Source organism: Cariama cristata, unplaced genomic scaffold (assembly GCF_000690535.1).
Source record: "Cariama cristata isolate BGI_N322 unplaced genomic scaffold, ASM69053v1 scaffold501, whole genome shotgun sequence".
Taxonomy (NCBI): Eukaryota; Metazoa; Chordata; class Aves; order Cariamiformes; family Cariamidae; genus Cariama; species Cariama cristata.
In genome coordinates this window covers 51,827-77,507 of record NW_009597321.1, presented here as the reverse complement: position 1 = coordinate 77,507, position 25,681 = coordinate 51,827, and the positions used below count along the sequence as shown (strand labels likewise).

Here is a 25,681-nt window from a genome sequence, read left to right as displayed (position 1 = left end):
AAAGAGGGCTTTCTGTGCCCATGTGCTGTAAGTGCTTCACTCGGTAAAATAACGATGGAGCTATTTTAAAGACATCCTTGATGTTCACTAAGGAAATGGCATATTGCTTTAGTTTCTGCATGCATTAATCAGCCGTCTTCCCCTCTCCTGAGGTCATCCCTTGCTCAGCAAGGTCCATGAATGTGACGTCCAGACATGTGAGTTTACTCCTTTACCTAAAGAACTAGGAGTTCATCTGAGGATGTGCTTTCTCTCAACATCAGACCCTGTGCAGGTGGCCTGCAGATTTCCCCAGGCAGAGGAAAGCAAGGATACAGCATGCTGCGGACCCTTCCCATCATGGCAACTGCCCTGGGTTCAGTCTATTCTTTCCCTCATTGTAGATTTTTGCTGTAAAACTCGCTGTAATTCTCTTCATCTTTTGTCTATCTTGCCTATTTCTGCTGTAAACTAAGCATTAACTTTATACTGTCTACAGGGTCCGGGTTTTGTAGCCTAAGTAGTCTTTCTGTAAATCACGGTTATAAAGGATGCAGAAGACGTTGGAATGTCTAAGACCTCCACACAGACACCAGGCACCAATTTAGCCAGTATCAAATTGTCAACATATTATTTATTTTTTCAGTTGACCTCAAGATCTTTATCCCCCAAACCAATTTCTCTATTGGCATATTATTTCCCCCAGAAGGGAACTTATTTTTCCCTTTTCGTGTATTAGTGGACTATACTTTCCCTTTCATAATGAGTAAACCGTACTGCCTTCTTTTCCCCATCTCCAATGCTCCCTTCCCCATCCTCCACTCCCAGCTCTAAATGTTCATATTTGATAAATTGATGGCTTTGGTCTAGATAGGAGAGTGAGTGTTCCTCCCAGAAAGAGGGCCCAAGCCTTAGGGGTGGCACTCAAAGGCACTCCTGGGTGACTTAGGAACAGAAGTCTGGTGCCTGCTTCTGGTTCTAAACATACATATATGCTGCAGAGGAATAATCACTGAGTACTGTATTGAATATTTATAGGCATACTGTAACTAGTTTTCCTCTGCTTCAGAAGCAGGGGGATTTGTGGACTAAAGCCTATTAAGTCCCTAAAGGTTATATAAGGAAAGACTAAAATTCTTTCTACAGGAATCCACACCTCTACTGAAAATATGCGATGGCTCCACAAAATAAAAGTTAAAAAAGGCTTCTCTGGCTTGAGAGTGTTATAGTGACTGAGATGCAGATGAAATGAGGGCATCTCTTCTTTGTTGCTGAATTCCCAGGGTCCCAGGAGATCTTGTGCAACGTGAAAAAAAAACTCCAGATCACCGTATCCCACACTGAAATTGGTACTGGAACTACCGGCAAGCTGGGAGAGTGTGTCTGCCATTTTGCAGTTGCAGGGGGGATACAGTTTATATCTCTAGATGCTCTGAAAATCCCACTCTGAGCACCTATGGATGACGAACACACAAACTGTCGCCTTCTGGAACAGTTGAGTGTGGTATTTAGATGCTGTACATTGAAGAAAGAAGAGTTGGGGTTTTTTTCATGAGTTCTCCTTGTCTGCAGAGAGCTCAGTTCTATACTTGGAGCTATGCTGCAGAGAGGGTTTTTTGCTACCTGTGAGGGATCTGAAGACCACTGCTCAGAGACAACAGGCTGAAAAATGATGGTTTAAGGACGTCTGCCTAGTGGGTTGTGATTGCATTAATTACAAACCATGAATCATGGACATCTTGTTCCTGCATTTGTAAGATTAAAGTAGGCTGTATAAATAACAGTCATTACCAGGTTTTTAAGTGGATGACCATTCTTGCTTCCAGTAGCAAATTTGGAGAGCTCATTATCTTTATATTTCCATTAATAGGAGGGACATTGCATTCTACTGTTATAGATACAGCACTTTGGGGTTTTTTTTGCTACCGCTTCCTACTGCAGTGAGCTACGATGGATAGAGTCACAGCAAACGTGAATATTGTGTCCAGCCCTGGACTTCCCAGTGAGCCCTTAAGAAGGTATCTAAAAATACATAAGCATTAGGCAAAATATAGATTACACAAGCTTGGGTCCAGGCTGGCTAAACCAACTTTGAATTAGGTTTGGAATTGGAAACTAAAACAGAAGAAGTAGTTGTCAGCAAACTTACAGCTCATTTCTTCACTATCCCAGCTCTACAAGAGCTCCCTGGTGAGGCACTACCCAGTCTGCTCTTTGGGGTGCCGTATTCTAGACTAAAACTCCCTGGTTCCCGCATCGAGATCAGCTCCATCGCTGTTTCTTTGTCTTTCCTGGCATACTTCCCTGACTCCAGTTCTCTTGCCCATGTACACAGAAGGCAAAGGCAATCCAACTGCCTTGGACCACAGGATTACTGCCAGTCCTGCAACACCACCTTTTTTCTTAGAGCCTCGATCTTGTGGGAGCATAACTTTACTTTTTCAAGGAAGGTTCATTTTGCACCAAAGGTGGTTTCTTTTACATTAAACCTCACAAAGAAGTTGTGTAATTAGACTGAATGTTTGTGTGCTAGTCCCAAGTCCACTGTTCCTACACTACTAGGCTGGATTGGAGCAATGTATTTTCAGGATGCCAAGGTCTCCATGTCAGACCTCTAGCTTCATGATTTCCCCTCTAAAACGGGAAATCTACTTTGTTTTCCATGACCATTTTCCTTTGGCTGTGTGACCAAACACTGTGAAACAGAAGTCCTGATACCCCCAAAGAGACTGTGTCTCCTCCTTTGCCTAAAGTTTCTTTCTGTCACTCAATTTTGATGCTAATGCTCACTCTTGGTTTCCTTGTCTAACTTCTGAGGATATTCCACTTTTTACCCCATCTACTTCAGCCTTGGTTCTGGAGAAAATGCATTTTAAGAGGGATGTATGTATTCGATGTTTTCTCTTTTTCTCAGGAAAGATTGAGTCTTGTGTTGACTAAGCATACATGCAGACAAGAATGATTATAAATAGACATACAGAAATATTCCTGACTGTTCATATAAGAAATCTAAGAGTAGAGTAAAACAGTATTCATAATATCAAACTGGAATTGTATAGCATCAGTATCCAAGCTACTCATTACGATCTAGGGTACTATGACTCATCTTCAAGTCTGAGTTAAAGTTCAAAGGAGAATTTGAGTTTCTGCTAGGTGGTATTAAATCACCAGAAATGGCAATGGATATCAAATCTAGTTTGCCACGTGCTACCAGGGGGTATTGCAAGCAGTGACCACATTTATCTTATCCTGCATTATGTCTCAGTTTTGGGAGGGGTACACTAATACATACCTAACTGAAAGTAAGTCCCATGTTGTTTTCCAGTTACTGAATTAGTTTTCGTGGCAGAATCAGGATGGAAAATGATTGCTGCTTCTCCAGGTAACTAATGCAGCCATGCAATGAATTTTCTTATTCAGTCCCAGTCCGGAGAACTTGACATAGTTTCCTGGGATGCACTGAGTAAGTAAGTAATGTTAATATTGCTGTCTTTACTCCTGAAGACCATTTTTGCTCTTGGTAAATTGATTCTCATTTATTCTGTGAATGCAAAATGAACAGTTGTACTAAATGCTATATTTTCTCTAGCCTGCAGAGGAAAGGTGGATATCATCTATTTCTTTCCCTGTTTTCCCAGCCGTGTGCACACTCAGGTGCTTTGTAGGGTTGTTGGACTTCCAGCTGGGTGTTAGGGGATCAGGCTGCATCCAAAATTGGGGGATTTAGATGCCATTGGGTACTCCAGCAAAATTCAGTGCCTGTGCCTGAGGAAATACTAACGAATTACACCCTTCCTTTCCAATTTTGACATATCTTTTTCAGTAGTGGCAGGAACATGTAGTGTAGAACACAGGCGATCCATTAGCAGAGACCCTTTCATTACTGTACATTAATTGCACTTTCAAGAGGTTTTAGGACATAATGACCATAAGAAATGCAGATATCCTTCTTTCAATTTTATCAATGAATTCTGCAGTGCAATTGTAACTTCCTCCAAGTCTTCTTTTCTGCAGGTAGGGTCCTGACACCTCTCACCTTTCCTCAGCTTTCATTTTTTTCCCCACAAATTAGCAGAAAATAGATATGTGGAAAGAGGAGAAAGCCACAGATTCCTGGCAATTGTTGAAATAAACTCTATTTCAGTTCAGCAGCCTGCACTAGGTTTCTGTGTCTTGGGTGGTAATCATGTAAATCAGTTTCGTTCCAGCCAAGACCCAGCTGGCAAGGTATTAGTTTTCCAGTATAACTGGGAACGCTATGGGCTCTTTGGCTGCCAACGCTCCACCTCCATTAAGGTGACTTGCTGAGTTAGCTGCTAATTGGCCCTATGCAATTAACTTCCACTGCTCGTAATCACTGTGATGTCTAAGGTACTTGTAAAACTGATGAATTCGTATGTACAATTTCTCTGAAGTGCGGAAGTATTACAAGTACGTTTTTCCAGATCAAAAGCTGGAACAGAGACAATTATCTTTTAAAATTGTTCTACATGTTAATTTTGGTAATAGTGTTATTGTATTAAGCTTTTGTACAGATCAGGGAGTAACAAGTCATCTTCATTCCTTCAAGTCACACGGACAAGGAAAAAAAACATTGAAGGACAGCACAGCCCATTAAAGCAGTCAGTGCCATAGCGGTTTTGGGGTAGTAGAAAAAAAAAAACACAGAAGAGAAGAAAGGAAGGACAATTTCTAATGTGCTTGTTCATGTTTACCTGTTGTAGCAGTAGACTTAGATGCACGTATTTAACCAAAACACTTTTTAAAATAACTCCTTTTCTTTTTATTGTCATTCTCAAGTCATTCCTTAGGATTTGGTATTTATATCACAATATAGACTGTAGCTAAGTACCTTTACAGGTCATCTTTTCTTTTTCTGTTTACATATAAGTTGATGTTCTTTTTATTTTCCCTCTTCATTACAGCCACAGCAATACCTACGTAAGTCTGTCACCCTATGGCTTAAAATTTGGCATCCTGTAAAGTGCCTACATGTATTTTTACCCCTAACAATGGACAAAATCTAACACTGTTCTTAAGGTGCTGATTTCTGATAAATGTTGGAACAAAAAGAGAAACTCACACAACTAATGGTCATGACATTTCCAGCTCCAACCTTCCAGATATTAATGTTGGAGGAAAAAAACCTCAATAAACTATGCACTTTTGGTCATTAAAAGGAACTTAAATACTCTGTCAGTAGTATTTGAAGCTGGACGAAGGATAATGAGAAGTGAAATACTTTTCAGCAGTTTTTTTAATGTATTGCTTGATTGGTTTTAGAATTGATCAAATAATAACAGTTTTTATTGACTGGACTGTTTAGCCAATAAATGACATTCCTTGTCCAATGCTACTCAAATAATTTTGTTTTATATATGCTCATTTCTGCTGCTTTTACATTTTGAGAGTAGAGTTAAGAAGGCCTTCATGTGGTAGAGCTGGGTAAAGTGATCTAAATAGATACAAACTTGTGGACAAACCACCTTTTCTGAAAACAGTTATGTTTCACTTGAAAATTTCCAGTGTGGTACAGCGCCTGTGGACTCACCCATCTGTCAGACCCCACTCTGTGATCTTGAACCACTCGGTGAATTCAGTCAGAGGCAAAGATCTTAAAGACACTGAGTCTGAAGTGATGTGAAATGGCATCAGGTAGAGGGAGACGCGAGAGGTTTCCTGCCAGGAGAGACAGCTACGCCAGGAGCATAACTTGTGCTAAACTCAGAAAAAAATCTGTTTGGGAAGAAGTGTTTAGAAATGCCCTCCTTGCAGGGTAATCTTCAGAGCTTACACTTTCTGAGAAACTATATTGCCTTGGAGATAGAAAGCTGCAGGAAACCTAGCTTTAGTTTCAATCTTCACAGATGAGCTTGTTTCTAAGAAAAACATTTTTATAAAAAAGGAATATGCCCGAAAGAAAAGTGAACACAAGGCAAACATGGCAATATTCCTCTTTGTTAAATTAGCTGATACTGAGTGATCAGTAGTATTGTTCAAAACTCAGCTGTTAACTCCTGGCTGATTTCCTAGTGCTTAATTCCCAGATAATTTCAAAGAGATTTATGCATGAGCTGAGAGTTAAACATAGAGTTCAATGAAGTACTGACCCGGGTGTTGCATAGGCATATATTTAATATGAAATATTCGGAATCCAGGCTTCAGCAACATCTTTAAGCACATTGAAGTTGAAGGGATTACTCACATTCCTACAGACCCCTGCAGCCTCAAGCACCACGTTGAGCTACGGTGTCGTAAGGGATCAGTACGAATCTTATCTCTGAATTTGCCGAGTGGGTTGAGCCACTGAATTCTGGCGGTGTTGAAAGAAGCCTCAATCAGTTAGTTATTTCTGCATCTGGCTTGGCAACCAGACAAGGAGAACAACAGTGCTCATTTCCTATTCATGGATTACACAAAATTTGCTTTGAATACCTTGTTTATTCTAATACGAAGGCTATATTTTCATTTCATTTTGGTACTATCTTAGTGGGAAGACGTGAAAATTGAGGACACCACTCAACTATCGAGCTAGAGATCAATAGACAAAAAAGTTTTTAAATGGCTTTGAAACGCCTGCATTGATAAAGCTATATCCATTATTCTTCTCTCTGCTACTGGGGCAGAAATAATAAATATTTTAAGACTCTTAAAATAGATCTAGTAGTAATATTGACTAAGCAGAAGCTATGTGCCAGGAGATTAGGCTTTAGTTGGTAGGATTTAAATATGCCTGGCCTGTCAAAGCAATGTGACAAGCCAGTGTTTTCATAATGTTCTGCGTCTACCTCATAACTTGTTGTGAAAGGATGGTGACTGTTGCCAGCTTGCTTTGTTCTTATTAATATTTTTGAAGATAAGAAAGTGAAATGGCTCCATTTCAGGAATTAAGTCATTTCTTTGTGCCAAAATACTGACAGGAACTCTTGGTGCGGGAAGATAAATTAGAGTTCTGACTCCTGCATCACAGAAAAGAAGTCAACGTTGCTTGAAAGGAGCCTTGCTGTTCATGCTGGTGTTACTTCTTTTAACATTGCAGATGTGAATGTCAAGTGAGTTTTCTCTGTGAATTTCTGTAATATGAAATGGAACAGACTGTTGAACTCGGGCACTTTGAAGCTCTGAGTTTGAAAGTCAAGGGGAATTTTAGGGAAGGGGACGTCAGAAGAACCAGCAAGTGGAACACATGGACCTCAGTCAACCTTTCAACTTCAGCTATATGGCACCATTTGCTGCCCACACCTAATGGGATATTTGCCTTGTTGTCTTTGCCACTGATTATTCCAGTTCCCTCAAAACAGCACTTGCAATGCCTTCCCCTCCCTTCATGTAGCTGGTATTTGAACCCCTAGTGAATAGCTCTCTATCCACCTCCATTCTAATCCAAAAAGTCAGCCTTTCCTATGGGTCCAAACTGGCAAAACTCCCACCCTTACCCTTACCCACCACACCAACAACAGTAGCCTCCTCCGAGTTCACCTCAAGTGGACCAGCCTTTTTTTGAGCTGCTCTGGTCCAGACACTTGTGCCTACTTCTTGCTTTATTCCGTTGACCTGGACACCCGTGTCCTTAAGCTGGTTCTTTCTCTGCTGCAGTAAATACATTTGTTTTCTTGCTAGGACAAGACCCTTTACTGTTTAATTGAGCTCTTGTTATTAGGACCCATCTTCTATTACCGTGCTGGTGTACGTATTACCTGTGCCTTTGCTCTGGCAGCAAGCCCAGCCCTCGTGCCCTCTGTGTCAGATGGACACCCAGGCTCGTTTTCCAGCCTCCCCTCTTCCAAAGCCCTTCTCATGACAGTTGCCCCCGGTACTTCGCTTACTGATGACCGTAGGTAGAAAATGGATGGTGTCTATCTGGGGCTTCAGTTGCTCTTCTGCTCCTTGCCTGTACTGCTGCTTGGCTGCCTACCTTTTACCTTCTTCCATATATCCATCCGGGATTGGGAGCTCTTTGAGCAAAGACTGGCTATTTTAGAACTCCTGTGAACACTGTAACACTTGATCTGTGACTGATGCTTCCAAACTGTGCTGTGAGGCTGCATCGACATGCCTTACCTGATGGAAAATACCGCTGGGACATGAAGGTAGTGGCGTGAAAGTCACAACCGAGAGAAGAAGTGAAACCGTTTATTTGAGATGACTCACAGGGAAATAGGAAAACCACCCATCAGCACTTCAGAAGGGAAGTCACTGCAAACCTTCACCTCCTCACCTTGCAATAATTCCTACATCACCTGTAGTTATGGGCCAGTCCCTCTGCGTTACTTTGCAAACCTTCTTTCAACTGAGAGTAATTCTTCAAATGGGACAAGCTCCCAGGCCGACATGGTTGAGACCATGAGCAGGAGTTCATTTACTTGCAAAGAATGCGTGTTGAAAATTGGGGAGTGTAGTCCTTTGCTTTACTGGTTTAAACAGACATCAAATGCAATGGCGAGGATGCAATATTGCTGGGAGATCAGCGTACTAAATAGCTCTTTAGTGGAAAAGTGCTGTAATTCCTACCTTATCTTACCAAAAAAGCAACAGAAAGCATATAAATATATTCTATATACACAAACAATACAACACAGCTGTCTTGTAAGTAGGGATTAGTAGCAGGACACTGTTATAGAAACAGCACATATTTTCCCTTGGGAAACTTAAAACCCCACAAATTTAGTCCATTCAAGGCCACAGAGAAACAATGTGCTGCTTATGCTTGTTTCCTTTGCTAGCTGCTGAGATGGACATTTTACAAACCAGGTTTCTGGACATTTTCCATTTCATTTAAAGACTACAAAGTTCTTGGATCAGCATCCTTTTTTCCCATTCAAAAAAAAATTAGCTAAATATATTCCTCTCCACATCTCCATTTTTATATTTCCCTTACTTGGTTAAACCAGACAACATGAAGTTATTTTCACTCTTCAATGCAAGAGCGTAACTGATGGAGCAATATCGTTATGAAGTACTTTAGAAAGCCTTTTAGTAGAAAAACACAAGAGATTCATCTTAAACTAGTTTAATTTAAACAGTTCCATGACAACAGCTGGGGACATAACTTCTGGGAACTGTGGATGCAAATTCAGAGTGGAAGATAAGATTCAGTGAAATCAATGAGTTGCAGCTGCTGCATCTGACACAGACACTACTACATCTAACAACATCTTTTTAGACCAGAGGCAGACTGAGCCCTAAGATAAGTAACCATCCACCTGTCTTAATGCAAGTCGCAGCTGGACATCAGGTGGCAACTGAATTCTTCACCACTCGACTTACATTTTCTTATTTGTCATTTTAATAGTGATTCTTGCACGGTTCAGATGCCCTTTCCCCTCCCATACGCTACCTGTGATTGCCAGCTGTGTAACGAAGAAGGTCATTCGAGATTTCCGCTTCCTCCTCCAGGTAGAGAAGAGCACAGTGGCATTTCCAACAATTGTGACAATAAAGAGAATCCAAAGAGTCACCAGCTGCTCTGTCTGCATTGGAGAGAAGGAGAAAAAGCATATCAGTAGGTGGGTAAGTAGTGACTTGGGTTAAGCCAGTCAGTTATACCAGGACAAATGAGATGAGAGTGGAAATAAGGGGTGAAATGAGCGTTTTTCCAATTGACTTCTAATTATTTAGTCTAAAAGATATTCTTGTTCTTTCAGAAAATACTTAACATGCATCACTGCTGGTGATGTTCATTCCAGTTTGATTTGCAGTGGCTGTGTGTTACTTCTACCTTCACAAAACCACTAGCAGTGTCTGTGTTTGGCACTTAATGCTAAAATGAGAGGCAGCCCTCCGTTTTCTCGTGTTGCTCCAGCAAGCTGTGAAATAACTAGCTGCCTCGCTTTGTAAGGAATATTGATAGATGGGCTCCTTTGGAGAAATGGAGGAAATAAATACTTCTCTCCTTCCCAGCTCCAGTGAGGCTGGGTCACCCACAAGCCCTACGAAACTCAGGCATCCCACTCCATGATCTAGATGTTCACCGAGACTGAAAAGAAGGCATGACCCACTGTAAGGAAAAGTCAAACTGAGGAGCGAGCGATAGGTGATGACAAAACGTCCCCTAGTGGTACTGTGTACAAGGGAAGGAAAATAAGGAAAAAAGCTGTTATTTGTGCTCTCAAAACATCAGGATCCTCTGGCTGCAAGAACAAGGGCATACGTACCCATTTTTGCTTGTTTTGTGAGTGCATGCCCAATCTTCTCCCTCCTTTTGGCCTGCCAAAACCCAATTTGGGCCTCTCTAGATGCAGGATAGTTACTTTTCAGTGGCCACTCGGCAGGTTTCCCCTTGCCATGTGGGAGTGCGAAGTTTTTTTTTTCTCCGTAGCAGCCAGCCAGCTCAGAGCCTGAGAAACCTCCAGTCTGGGGAGCATAGGGGCAGCTGGGACAAAATAGTCTGCATCTCTGCAAAAATCTCACTTCTAAAAACCTGTCCTCTGTAAAGCTGTATGTGGTGGCATGGAGGGAGGTGGTTCTGCTGCTCTTCTGCAAAGACGAGTAGAAGAGAGGGGATTTTTCTTAGTAACAGGTTTGAAAGATGTAGAGCAAGGGAGCTCAGGAGAAAAAAAATCCTAATGTATCCAGCAGCAAGAATAAACACATTATTATTATTAGAGTCAAAGAGAGAAAAAATACATATGTGGCTCAGCAGAACTGGTATTTATAAAGGTAAACCCAATTTCCATAAGGGACCCCCTCTCCCAGAGCCTCTGCTCCCGAGCAGACCTCTACCTTCAATGTTCAGGAGGAGACACTCCGTATGAACAAAACACAGAGGAGCCTTCAGCCCCTGCTCCTCCTTCTTGTGGTTTTCCCACACTTCAGGTGCCTCGGTCACCTGGATTCACATCCTAACAACTGGGATGAGTTTTGGGTTATGTCAACGCAGTCATTTGGGGTCTTCCAGTTCCTGACACCAAACCAAATAACGTGGGAGCTGGTGTAAAAGGGAGGAGACAGGTAAGGGCTGCAGTTGAAGAGGGGTCCCAGTTGCTGGCCCTACAGAAGGTCACTGTCCTGAGCAGGTGGGGGGTGGAGGCTGTCAACGAGACCCGTGCCTACCTGACTGGGTCAATGATGGAGAGGAGAACATTCATTGAAAGCATTTGGCAACCACTAACCCATGGCTTTGTCATGGGTGAGCAGAAACCAGGGCTCCTGCTGCCCGCAAAGAGAGGACGGCTCAGCTGTGAGCATGGGGAGTGAAGGTGAAATGAAAGGAGCAGGGGCAAGGATCTTCTTGCTTTGCCGTGAGCTTTTGTGCCTCCTCAGCTCTAGTCCCCTCCTGGCTGGCAGCCATGGTCCCCCCTCTGCTGGGGACCCACTTGTGGGTACCAGGCTCAGCTTCGCTGCTGGTAGGTGGCCACGCTACCCTGTGGGTTGTGCGGGCGTGCGGGAAAGGCAAGACCCAGTGTACGAGCAATTTGAGGTTGCGATCTGTGCCTGAACCCAGAGATTAGCTTAAGCGTACACTGAAGGCTGTGTTTGGATGGTTTCACTTCTCCCAGCATAGCTTTTGCCAGCGTGAGCTACCATTTGGGTCATCGCACCTAACTTTAAAGGTCTAAAGAGAGACAACTACTGTAAATTGTCATTGTGTAGTCTCGGTAATAGCAGTATCTCAGAGATGAGTCACCATTCCTCTCACCTACCTTGGGGTGGATGTCTCCGCTGATTATAGAGTGACCTAGATATGACAACTTGTGTGGGCTGGATGCTTTTAGAGAAAGAAAACCCCACCTTTTGGGTGTCTGCAAATCTCATGAATTTCTTGGAAACAAATCCCCTTCAAAATGTGTGGCAGAGGTATGGTGGAACTATTTTTCTGGGGAAGCTTTGCTTTGTACAGAAATTGGAATTGTCTTTTTTGAAAGTAATTACAATTTTAAAAGATAAGATGTCACATCACTTTCGCCCTTGAAATCAGTGAGTTGTCCTCAGGGTTTAGTTTGTCTTTTCCATTTCAGAAAAGATCTTTCACACGTGAAGAAAACTGAGGGGGGAGACTTGTTCCTATTTTCTCTGGTATAAAATCAGGAGAGCATTTTCTTGAAAGAAATTATGTATTCCTGTATGATACTGATATGAGTACGAACAGAACAAGGCTCTGACCCTCAAACCTTCTTACAATTCCCACAGAAGAGACAGCTATGGAGTGACAGAGACTGTGTTAGAGGGGTGTTTCCCCACCATAGGGGTGCAGCACATACGGTCAGTTTAAATCCCCTCCTGCCAAGTCAAAAAGCAGTGCTTAACAGTTAAGCAATTCTAGGCTAAGCCTCTACGGAAATATACAATTAAACCAGACTACAAAGATAACCTAAAAGGTGCAAAAGCCGAACATAGCAGAGATAAGTTTGAAAGGCTGTAGACAAAGGAATAAAGCCAAAGTTTCTATTAATCTATTTGTGGTAGCTGCCATTCAGAGAGAAGAGAAAAAGAACTAATTCTTGGACATTAAGGAGCTATAATAATAGGCAACTTAAATTACTGCAGCCTCTCTCAGTCTGTGTTAGCTTGCAGAACGAAAACTTCTGCGGTTATTAATGGGATGCCCACCGTGATAAAGGCCTTCACGGAGGCTAGGCTTAGAATTCAAAAAGACCTTGATGAATTGGAAACATGCACTGGAAAAAAAACAAGATGCTGTTCGACAAAGGAGAAGTGCAGGACTCTACAATGCAGTGGGTGTAATCACCACATGGGGTTGGGCAAGCCTTCAAAACATCTCCCCCTCACGCAGCACGTAAAGTGCCCCACAAGCGGAACATGAGTTAATAACGTCACCCGACCATGAAAGCAGCAACCACCATCATGGGATCGACCCTAAACTCATGTGCCTCTGCTCTAATCCTTCCACTGTACCTGGTAGGTGTACTATGGCCACTCCTGGGCATCCCGCTTCAAGAGAGGCACAGAGCAATGAGCTGACAACAGTCTAACGGATATAGCCAGGCAAAAAGACTGAACGAATTAAGTTCCTTAATCTAGCAAAAAGCAGACTGCAGGAAAATATGAACATAGCCTTGAAGACACAAAAAGACTGATGTAAAAATGGAAAGGAATAATCTTTTCTTCAAATCCACTGCAGACTGGCCAAAAATCAGTGAACCCAAACTGCAGCACAGAATTCAGGTTGATCCTTCTAAAAAAATGACTTAGAAGTGTACCATCGAGAGAGAGAGAGATTGCTTGAGTCAGTGAAACCTCCATCTGTGAAGGTCTTAAAAATAGCTATTAGGTTAGAGAGATAGCTGGTTGATCCTTGAACTTCACTCCAGTGGCATTTTCTCTAATTTTGTTTTATTCATCACTTTAAGGTTGCTTAGACATAGAGTTGTTTCATTTCAGGTCTTGTTTGTTCATCAAGCAAAAATCCTCTTTTTGTAACAATTCTCAGCAAGGTGATTTACGAAAACCACTGTTTAATAACGTGTTGCATGGACATCAGAGGCATTCTGGATAAGAAGAAAAATAATAACATCTCCCAAACCCCTGTCTAGAAGCTTTTGGCAAGGGTTGCTTTCGTGATGGACATTGCTAACTACATTACCTGAGAATACCATGAGAGACATCAGTGGCATACACCAGTTCTTTTAGATTAGAAAAACTAAAGATGATGGTGACTTAATTAAGGTCACAGAACAAGTCAAAGTCAAGAGGATTTACTTGGCTTGACTACAACCATTGCATGCGCTGCTATTCCACAAGACTGCTGTGTTTGGAGCATGGAAATGCTTGACATCTGGAGCGCATATTCATGTTTTGCTAATTTGCTTTAAGATTAAAACCAGCTTTAGTCAATGAAGCAAGCCTCTTCATGGGTGAAAAGTAAGCCAGAAAACCTGTCTGAAGATTGTGTACATTTTCCTTTGCTTGTAGTTTTGTCGCTCTGACAAAATTTCTGAATCCATAGGCTGCGTTAAGTCTACCAAGAGGTGGATTCTGCTTGGATGTGGATTTGAGTCAAAGAGCATTCATGCTTAAGTCTCTGAGCAGCTTCTTCTTGCCAGTTGATTAAATCCTGGGAATGTGCAAATGGTCTTACTGCTTACCTTCAGTATATTTCTAAAATTATGTTTCTAGCATAGCCTATTGCAGCATTTGGGATGGTAAGAGAGATGTAATCATGGAGCAAACCAAACAGTTTTGTAAGGATGATCTTAACGTGTAAGAAGAACACATAAATCTCCTCGTAAATTGGGGAACTGTCATGCTCGTGGTCAGGTTCACCACTAGTAGATTGCATTGCACTTTCTTAAAGGAGGGAAAAAAAAAAAAAAAGTGAAAAATCTTATCTCACCCTCTGAACTAATCACTTTAATTGCAGGCCTTGCAAGAAAATGGAGGAGTTTAGATGTGCATTTTTTTTGACCCTGTGGAAGAAGAGAAGATCTGGAGTCTTGAACTTTCAGTACTGAAAATGTTCAGGACAGATTTGCTATTTTAACAGCTTCCATTTAGAATGGAAGGAAAAAAAACCCCAAACCACCACACAACCAAAAAGCTCCCCCTAAAAACCAAGCCAGGAACATTAGTTTTCCTGGGGCAGACAGGTAGCATGCAGCTTGACTGATTCCAAGCAGGGGTTTACAGTAGTTTTTACCTCCAAGGCAAATTCTCCTTTTAGACTTGGAGAAAGAGACAAGCTGAAGAAGCCTGTTCATTAGGTCAGGACTCCTTCCCATGGAAAGAGGTAATTATGTTATTAAGATTACTTTCACTGCTTTTTGAAAACTAGCAAAACCGTATCTATCTCTTTTGGTGAATCCCCTCTGTTTTGAAAATTTATTCCTTAGCTCTGACTTCACCATCACGAATAAGGCAGGGTCCTTTCAGTGCACAACATTTAACGCATGTGAATCACTGTGATCTTTCTGAGCCGAAATAACAGCTAAACAATCCACCCCCCACCCTGCCCCAAAAGCCTCCATAGGTGTAACTGGGATAGAGGGAACGATTTCCAGTCGATAACAAATGGTAACAATTCAGTTTTACTAGCAGATAGTTCACATTTGCCATTCTGCTGTGTTTTGGCACAAGATGCATAATAAAAGGGGACAGTACTGTTCAGTTATTGCAGGATTTTTTTCACCCACTGCACCCTAGGAAACTTCCACAGAATTAGACAGACAGACATCCCTGATTTTAATGTCCTCAGGAAAGATATTTTTTTCATGATGTACCCATCTAGTTTTTCCTAGAATATTTTCCACATGAGGAGATAATATGAGGTCACTCAATGGCCTATCCATAATTGTATGATTTTGATAGCCCTATTTAAAACTGTGAAATGTTGTTTTTTCTTAATCACAAAGAGGGGGAAAATGATTAAGTATGCCTAATCTATACAATTAAAACATCTCAAAAAACCTGGCAAAACGAATACTTTCTAGGCATATTTACATAGGAGAGGCAGATAGACGCAAACCCGGTGGCTGTGTGGACCACGGAGTCAGAAGTATGAGGGTTGCCAGTATACAACTGCCAAAATTAGAAGTATGAGGGTTGCCAGTACAAAACCACCCAAATCAGTTGGCTCAGCGCTACCCCCAGTCGGGCTGTCATACAGCCGGATCACTTCGCTGTTGCATTTACAGTACTAGATGAAGCCAGCCTGGCCAACAGCACTGCAGCAGCAGTTCCACCAGCTGATCAGCTATTCCAGTCCCAGTGCAGCATCTCAGGAATAGCAACAGTCATCACGGCGTGTTGCAGAGGCTGCATTCAGGATCTCCTGACACCTTATTTGTGTAGACTTACTTAATTCTCTTCCTCTCCCCTCACCGAAAGACTGCAAAGTTACTTATGAATTATTTGATATGCCTATTTTTTCTAAAACGTATGATTGCATTTGCAGAGATTACTCCGGAATTACTCCAGACAGCACCTGTTATTATTTGTCTATTTAACGTATGATTGCATTTGCAGAGATTACTCTGGAATTACTCCAGACAGCACCCGTTATTATTTGTCTATTATGTATTCAATGATGAGATGCTCTGTGAGGTTTGCTTGAATATCAAAATGAGCAATAGCATAGGCGAATGCTTTCCTGGAGATAAAGAGACTCCTGCATTTGGATGAAATGACAGGGACAACAGATTCTGACTTAAACAGGCTGGGATGATACCTGGAGCCAAACCCTTGTTACCTGTAAAACAAGTCTGTGCACACCTTCTCGCCATGCGTTGGTCTCCTCAGCTCTTTGCTGGAGATGGTAAGCCCTGACCTTTGTAAAGAGCATTAGACTCCATGGATAAGCAGCACATGGTCTTAGATTTGTGCTTACGCAGGCATGACTATGCAGTCCTGTTTAATATCTGAGCTATGTGGGCTAAAACATGCAGGTACAGGGAATGCTACAGCATGGGGGGAGGACAGTCACAGGCAGGGAGTCAAACAGTCCTTCCTGAAACAAACTGGGAATTTAGATTATATGCGTAAAATCGGTTGTGGTGGATTCGCTACGCACATTGCTCCTCCTGAGAGCCCCAACACTTCAGCATCACTGCTGTGGCGATGCTGCGGGGCACAGGGACCAGGGCTGATGGGGTCAGAGAGAGGGGGATGCAGACCACTGGCTGGGGTTCCCACCTGGCAGGGGAGAGATTGGGCTTCCCAAACAACCTTGGGTGTAAACGACAAAACCTTTGTGTCCTGCTGCACAGGTGAGGGCTCAACTCTACACATCAGAAAAAAACCAAGAAAATGTACTAGATGATGGAAGTCAGCCCATTCTCCTGGGAGGCAGGAGATGATGGTGGGAACACAGTCCCACCGAGAAAGGAACAGTGGTTGGGACTTTTCTCCTTTCAAGCATTCCAACCTTTACTGCATAGATGTAGGGCATCCCGTTTCTCAGCAGACCTCTTAAAAATGTGATCAGCCCTACTCAGTCCTCTCTGAGGACGAGCACACGCACCCACCACTGGGGAAGCTTCGGGGCTGTTGGGGTCCTGGCAAGGGGGGGGAGTGTTTCCTGCAGCCCCTAGAAACCTCCCAACCCTCTGAACAACCGGGGCAAACCTGTTCTGAGATTTCAGCTTCTCTGCAGGCAGGTTTCTGGTTTGCACCTTGTCAGGTCCATGGAGTTAAGAAAGTCCTAAAGCGGAGGAAGGCCACAGGTGTTCAGACCATCTCTGTTCTTTCCAGACTCCTGTATTTGTCAGAGGGCAGCTGACTCCCACTTAGATTAAATGCATATGGGGGAGATTGTAAAGGGATGTAATGAACTCTCCTTTGGCCTGGGAGGTTGGAGCTGTAATTAATACCAATTTGCACATCTGTTCTGAATTTGGTGCTGACAAAGCCAACAGGACTTCTTCTGGTTTAAGACAGTAACCTACCTGGATGCCTCACGTGAAGGCATCCATGAAGAAATACAATCTGGGTTTTCAGGGACCATTTGCCATAGCACGGCAACAAGACCTGAACGTAGGTGGGGATGAGCCAGTGCCTTTGCTGTGGGAAATACCAGCTCATCTGGCATGGCGAGTGGTGCGTGGGTGCACCCACTCCTGCCCCAAAGGCTGCAACTCTGCACGCCGAGAGCCAGCCCGATTAGCACACGTGGCCATGGCCCCAAAACAAACTTCATGGGTAAAGCTTTGGTGAGCAGCTGGCCAAGGAGCTATGGTAATGAGTACCAGAAAGAAAATGTGCGTTCCTCCAAGTGGATGAAATGCTCTGTTCCCCAGCCAAAAAAAAAAAAAAAAAGAAGGCATCTAAATGCTTTCTAATCCGAAGCAGTGCAGGATTTAGTTGTTAAGCTCTGAAAAGGAATAGACAGAAACTCAAATGCTTCTGAAACGGGGAGCAGGGAAGCACTCACCGCTCAGCCTGTAACAGGACTTTTTGGCACTGAAATGCTGTAAGGTGCATTATTTTACTTTTGTCGCATTGCCACCGTAGTATAACAACACAGACACTACCTCAGATGGGTACAGGCTGTCCTTTTGAAGCATGGGAGGAAAAGAAGAAACCAGCACATTCTCCTGTAGTTTGAGCAGTGTGTGAGATACTCAACATAGCTGTCATTGGGTAAAATCGTTAAAAAGTCATTAACACAGGAACTGCTCCAGGTACTCGGTGAGTGTCACTCCCTTGTCTCCATTTATTGGTTTAGATCACGTTTTCCTATGGTAAGACAGGTTACAACTGCATTTCCCAAGCAGAAATAACTTGTGTGCCCTGTCTGCGTCCTGGCCCGCAGGCTCTGGGGTCAACCTGTGTGGTGGCCATCCATCCACCCTGCCTTTACTGTCAGCTGCTGGCTACAACATGTTGAAAATCTCAATAAAAGCCTAAAACTCCACTTGTAGCTACATTTTGAGCATCAACCTCTGTTTTTTTTAATCCATTCAGCCTATTCCAAACCGAACCTTTTATTGCTTTAGCTGCTTAATGAGACCTTTGTGAAGAGGAAGGAGATGCTGCTCAGTTTGCTGGAAGGGACAAGGACACAGCCACAACGTGGGCAGCATTGGTGGAGGACAGCCAACCGAGTCAGCAACACCTTCCACATGGGAGCTTTTACGGAGAGCTGAAATTGCTGGCAGGGAGCCCTCTCTTCCCTACGCCGTAGTCATCAGAGCAGGTGCTTCAGCCCTCCTTTCCTGCAGCAGCACCAGCTGTCACTTGTCTCCAGAGTCAAAATATTGCCATGCCTATCAACAGCTAGTAATTGATGTGAAACCAGTGAACCTCCTTGCAAAGTTCATGCTACGTATGCCAGAGCTAGACATCTGCCAGAGGAGTGCAAGTCTAATGAGAAGCTCTCAGCTAACAGAGTCAAGTTTCCTTTAGCAATGGACAAGCATGCATGACTATCCATGGTTTCCTAATTATTGTAATTTGCTCAATCTCCCCTATTAAGGAGCATTTTTCTGCCTGGGGACTTTCTAATCATGGAATTAATTGTCACTTTTACCATTATAAAATACTGCTCCCATGACATTGTTCAGATTTACAGCCCTAACTGTGGAAAGAACAAAGGACATAAAGAGAAAGTTGTTAAAAATATTTTGCTTGTCACTTCTGATTTTTTTTTTCAAGAGCATTTTAGGAGACTAACATGGAGAGGAAAAAAATAAAGAGGGAAAAAAATAGATTTTTCATCCTTGGAATCCTAGATAAGAACGTACTGTCTTATCAAGCAAAAAAATGTAGCAGCAGCAGCTTGTTAGAAGAGACCCTCACTAATTAATTGTAGAACTACAGATCAACTTTTTCCTTAACAGAGGTGGAAACCTGTTGTAATTCCACTGATTCCACTGGCATTGTGCCAGAGCACTAACAATCACACGGAAATCAAAATTGCCTCTGAACATATCCCCTTTTACATAATATATTGTCAAAAGATGTAAGGGCCTTTATCATTCCAGTTGAAAGTGAGCTCTTCGGTCCTGAGCTCCAGAAGGAACGGCAGGGGATTCCTAGTCAGACTTTTTAATAACTTGAACTTAACTTGCACGACATGCCAGAAGAGTAAAGTGACACGTGGCATGCAGCATGAAATTAAGCAATGACAACGGGCACAGAAATCTGAAGGAAAGATGAATTTCAGTACCTCTTTTGTCTTTTTCCTACATGCACATATTGCAAGGGTGATGTTTGTTTTTTGGACATGAATGAATACACTTCCCATGTCATTCAACAGCATTCACGACTGAGTGATTCATCTGATGCTTTCTTAACAGCAGCCTTCAAGAGACACTGCATCCCCCACTCAAGTTAAAAACAAACAAACAAGCCAACTAATTAGAACCTGTCCCTCGTGATTAAAAAACAAACAACAAAAACCCTCTCACTTGTGTACAATGTTTGTTGCAGCTGGACAGCTGGAAAATTGAAAAGAAATCCCTTGTGTCAAGATGACAGCTATAAGAAATTACATAAAAGAAGTGTTAAACTAATACAAGCTTTTGGTTAAAGATGCATGTATAATTACAATACCTCTATAGAAAAGCTGTACCATCCCCTTTTGGAAATTGGCTAAGACCTGTAAAGTCTGAACTCCAATTCCTACAACTATTCTGTTTTTCAGCAAATGCCTCACACATGCCATCCGCTGTCTTTTCAGGAGAAAACAAAAATCACCAACATCTGGGCAAAAATTTCAATAATCCTAGTTGCCTCCCCGCAGAGGTGCTGAAAATGCACCAAAGCTGCAAGCATGTGAGAAAACTAATGTACGCCTTAAAAGAATACCTTAAAAGAATAGTAAAAGGATCCCCACTCCTCTTCTGCCACCACTTCAGTGAAAGTCACCGTTTCGGTACAGGTGACAAGGGCAAGGTCCAGCCAGCCGGTGCCTCCCTGGGAGTTGGCTTCTGTGGAGCTGACCTCCATCACTACTGGGTTTTGTTCGACTTGCCTAGGTGCTTGTTTTTGTAAGAGTTAACGCAGCCAGGCTTCTCCTGTAAAAGCACAGCAACAAAACCAGCTTCTCACTGCTCCACCACGGCTATCAGAGGCGTCGGGCTTCAGTGCAGCTGAGTAATAGAAAAAAAAAAAAAGAGAGAGAGAGAAAAAAAGAAAAAAAAGCCAAACTGGCATCGTCCCTTTGAGCTTTCCTTCGGTACAACTCTGACGACAGCCGTCCACATGCTCTTTCCAGCAGCAGGAGCAGAAGCCTGTAAGGAAGTCAGCACACGTGGACCCAGCCATGTGCCTTACGGGCTCCGGGTTGCCTTGCATCCCAAGTCGTCAGCTCTGGAGTCAGGCACACCTGTAAAAGCACGGCCCTCCTCCCTGCATGAAGGTCAGGAGCCTGGCTATCCCACTCAGCAGCTTTGCTTACCGACTCTAGCTCAGCCCACTTTGATTTCGATTACCTGCAGAATTACGGTATAGCCATACACAAGCACCAACACCCTCTCCTGCATTAGCAAGACCTGATTTTTAGGCTTAAGCTATCACTTTCCCTGTCAGTGTCTATCTACCTTCTGAAGTTGTCTTTACCAAGGGGAAAAAAATAAAATAAATCATAAATAAGCCTTCGCACTTACCTTTGCAAAGAGCTCAAAGGTGCTGCACACCCAGTACAGGCTTTGTTTTCTTCACCGTACGGAGAGTCTGTCTGGAAAGGTACGGCTCCTAGAGACTGCTAGTGTCGCTTAGAGGCTCAAGGACTCTTCAGAGCAAGGTAATCAATTATCTTTCTACTCACTGATTTTCTGGGCACTGAGCTCACCCACCATCTGTTGATTCAGATGTTTTTCCCTATCGCTAGCGGCGTTACACCAAGATGGCAGCTGAGAGCGTGCACACCTTCCCTGACCGGAGCGCAAAATCGCGTGTCAGTCCAGAACTTGTTCAGCTTTATGGAGCTGGTCTGCCTCGATACCAACGCAATCCTAAGCAGAACGTGATGGGTTTCGCAGCCGTGCCCCACCAACTCAATTTCCTGTGACCTTCTCACAGCAGAACCCGGTCCTGTGCTTATGCTTGTGCAAGCATGGATGGCCATGGGGGATGCTCAGGAGGTGTTAACCTCCTTGCTCTGGCCAGCACAACAGACCCTCTTCCCAGTTCCTGGAGTAGGGATCTCCACAACTTGCCCACGGCATCCCTGTCCATGGTCCAGGTGGGCCTGTGCCCACCTCCACCTACATCAGCAGTGAGGGAGGGGTGGCTGCAGGGCCCTCCAGCTCGCAGGGCCGGTAATAGCAGGGGATGGGGGCACAAGCAGTGAAATTCAGGTCTAGGTTTTGACTCTAACCTCTCCCAAGCTGGGACATGTCTGGATCTGGGGCTTTGGACCAGGCTGTTCTAGGGACCGGAGAAGCATCTGAGCAATATTCAGACCTCTCCAGGAGATGCTGGAGTTATTCAGAGGAGGGAATCGGTCCAGGCCCATACAGATAATCAGTACCAGTCGTGATGAGAAAGATCAGCACTAATCCATACGCGTCACTGATCAATATTTAACAGCAGCAAATGATGCATAGTTTGGAACGTGATCTGACAAAAAGAAATGTCCCAGAACCACTATGTTTTGCTGAAAACCATTGGGAAAATGCTTGTTAATATACTATCCAAAAGAGAGGAGGAAATCTTTTTGAAGTTTTTTTCGACTGATCATACAGGTTGATTCTGAAGTTCTGCTATGAAGTATTTAGGTAGCATCCAAGCCTCTTGAAAGCTTCTCACCAGCTTTTTTGCTCTTCTTCCTTCTTACCTTGCTTTCTTATATTTACAGAATTCTCTTTCTTAGAGTCAAAACTTATTACAGTGAACGTGGGAGGCTTTTTTTGGCACTCTCATTCCTACAGAGCTGTTATGCTCAAGCATATTACAGTCACTAAGAGGCTTTTCAGTAGTTACATCGCACGCCAGATCGTGCACAGCTCTCAGGACTAACCAAGAGGGACTTCTCTTGTGGCTTTGCCAGCTACTTGCTCTAAGTAGTGCTTCTGGTGGTATAAAAGGCTACACCGTGCCCCGCTCCAGCACTTTCCAGCCTACACAGGGGTAATTCAGGTCTTTTATTACTATTAGCTTTTCTGTCTTTGAGTATTTCTCAGTTACTGTCACTGCCCTGGTTTGTTGATGGCTGGTTTTGCTGGAATGCTGTTTTCTTGCCATTTAGCCACAGAATTTGAAGCCATGAGCTGTCTATGGTACCACATCTAGATTTAACCTAATTCTCTAGGATGCACGATTTTGTCTTTAAATCTCTACAAAGTCATGCCAGCTTTATGGAATTTAGTGTTTGGGGTTTGTTCCCACACCCTGCCACTCCCCACCCTGAGATTAAGCAAACTATTTGAATACCTCTGAAATGAATGACAACATAAAAGACTTTAATGATTGAATCTCAAAAGCCTTTAAAAAGCAAGATCAAATCCTAGCAATTCCTCTGTGGTGAAGGAATAGCTGACTGATTCCTACAACTGACTTTGCCGTTTTCCTCAGCTGGGATGCTGAAAAGTCTCTGAGAATTTTCACTGGTTGAAGAGACTAAGACAGTTTTACAGAGGGAGAAACTGAGTGTTCCCTCTACTTTAATGTAAAAGGCTCTCAAGTTATTATTCTAAGACAATTTTTTTTCTAACACGTAATAAAATGTGATGCTGCTTTCTTAACCTTTCTGAACAGCTTTTTTTTAAAGTTGCTCTTTATTATTGCACCACAGCATAAGCATGCTTCATGAGTAGGAAAGATTAAGCAATTTTGAAAATAATCTTTAAGCAAAAAGAATGGATTATTTGGAAGAAGAATAGAGGGGACCTGTTCTACAGGCCACTTCATTGGCCATTCCCTTTATCTCGGTCTCAAAAGCTATGCAAATTTAATTTTCTTAAATAAAACCTTGAATCAAAGGACCAGTAAATGTAAGAGTGTAAATGGCTCCAGTGAAAGCTGAAGAGAAAACCCTGCCGTTGCAGTGTGTAACCAAACTATTATCCTCCATGTGCAGACACATGGGGAGAGACCAACAACGCTCTCTTGTATCTTCCCGCAGCAGCATGATTTTCTTGACTGGCAAGAAGAAGAAAACTTGTACAGCTGCAAAAAGTCAAATCAGGAGATTGATATGATGGAACCTCTGGAAAAAAAGAAGCAATGAGTCAAAGTTTATAAAGATCGAGTACAAAATAGTGATTTTGATTATTTAAGCTAGAAATTCCTCATGCAGAGGCCCCGGTCTTTCCTGCAAAGCAGCTGTGAAAGCCAATAGATGGAGATGAGTCACTTTGTACACCACAGTGTGGATACTCCACGGCAGGCAGAGGTGCAGGCGCAGCCACGATGGACGTTGCTCTCCAAAACGAGCAGCAGGAGGAGGAGGGACTGTCACCAAAACTTCAGAAAAATAAAACCCTCTAACACTATAATTTTAGTATTAGAAAGCAGGCATTACTTTATTTCGGTGCCAGGTGTGTGGGGGACCACTCCTCCTAACACACATACACACACACGCAAAGTTTCAAAGCTATTATTTATCTATACAACTCATACATATTCATGTTAACTGCAGGAATTCTCCTCCCCTTCTCAGAAATCATTTGCATATGCAAAGTAGTATATTTTATAGTCAAACAAGCGCATACAATTTGGGGAATGGTCTTCAAAGGGTCTCTGGCGGTCGCTTGGGGAATAGCCCCTTTCTCATTTTATCCTTTTATGGTTATAAGTCACCAAAGGACACGACTCCAGGGTTGGCTTGCATCCTCCTGGCATGGTCAAACGACTTGTCATGAGGTGTACACAGGTGTTCCTATCGATACGGGTGTTTTTTTACTGTTGAGCAACCTCAAATAATACTCTTGGTCAGGTTTGCGTGATCTTAAACAATGTTCTTTCTTTAGCTGTGTTGGGACTATGCAGGAATATGTAGCTCCTCCTATGCTACGCATTTCCCTATTTTGTCTTCCCTGATAGAAACTGTTGCGTGGCAGAATTTGTTGTGCGTGGTGTTGCTAATTTGCCAAAAGACAGCCAATATTGAAAGTTCTGGTATGTCTAATTGTTTAAAAGATTAGGCACATCTGAAATGGACAGAAAAATGGCCTGCTCAACTCCATATTTTTTTTTTTACACAGAATTTATAGTAGACTTCTTTTTGCTGCATTTAGGCAGTATTGGGAGTAAATTGAAAAAAAATATTTGGATTTTTGCTGTTTGGAGTTTCCTGCACCCTGGAGTGGTTGGGCATAATTATATTAAATGCAAAGAAGAAATAATGCTATCAAGACTGCAAGAAGAAAAAGAATGAGATATTTCTTGCTTCTAAAAGAACGGCAAGTTAATTGCTTTTCTGTAAAAAATACCCATGCTTATCCAAATCCATATATGCTGTCTTTGGAAGAGCAAGGTCAGCCTGCTCTTCCCAATGCACAGCCCTTCTCCCCAGAAGCTGAACATCTGGGGCAGTGTAGGACCACGGAAGAGCTGTATTCCTGCATCCCCGTTGCACAGGAGAGGAGCAGACGTTACACATCAGTGACACAATTCCTGTTGTCTGACGTAACCTCGTTTTCTGTTAACTTACAAGCTGCTTAGCATGTACGTTGTTTTCCTTTGGCGCCGTGCCTCCGAAGGGGTGCAGGTCTGTTCGGGACGGGTCAGTGGTACCCAGACGGGCTGATGTGCTGTCCTCAGAGCTGGAACCCAGCACGGCTGGAAGGAGCCCCAGAGCCGGGGCCAGGCAGGGACACCCATGTTTCTGGACTCTTGGAGGGCACTGCCGTGTGCGAAGCTGAGGGCTCCAGATGTGCTTTAGCTTGGATGTAACTCTTCCCCCGACACATTTGCACTCACATTTTAACATTTTTTTTTCAGCCCCTCCAGGTGGAGATGACACCAAGTTTCTAAATCTTCAAACAGCAATGATCTTTTATAAGCTAAATTTACAGTTACTAGGTTTTCTTGACAGAAACCTCTAACTCCCATTCTCCACCTCTCTGAATGAAGTGGTTGTACTTCAGGATTTGAAGATTCAGGGGACACATCGAGATTCCAGAAGCTGGTTTCAACCTCACTCCCAAACATTTTATTTCAGGATCTGCATCCCAAAGCAGGACCAAGAGGGAGCTCGGCCGCAGAGATGCCAGGGTTGTGCCACATGGGTCACCTCGGGCCAGGGGACCGACAGCCCGCTGCCTTCTCCAAATTTTGGAGTTAGAACCTGCCAGCTGGAGCTGAAGAGTCTTTCCCTTTTATGGCGAAATTTGTGTTTGATTTTCATGCAGAAGCTGAACAA

At 43.1% G+C, this 25,681-nt stretch overlaps 1 protein-coding gene across 1 annotated transcript in view; it reads right to left on the bottom strand.

The window, feature by feature from the left end:
* The window catches only part of NPSR1 (neuropeptide S receptor 1), a 52,688-nt gene extending 32,366 nt beyond the window's left edge, over positions 1–20,322 (bottom strand). Inside the window, exons 1-2 of the mRNA XM_009708803.1 lie at positions 20,182–20,322; positions 9,317–9,449 (exon numbers count right to left, since the gene is read on the bottom strand). Coding sequence (XP_009707105.1) covers positions 9,317–9,449; positions 20,182–20,322 — 274 coding nt within the window. The remainder of the gene's footprint in view (positions 1–9,316; positions 9,450–20,181) is intronic.
* Between the last annotated feature and the right edge of the window lie 5,359 nt (positions 20,323–25,681).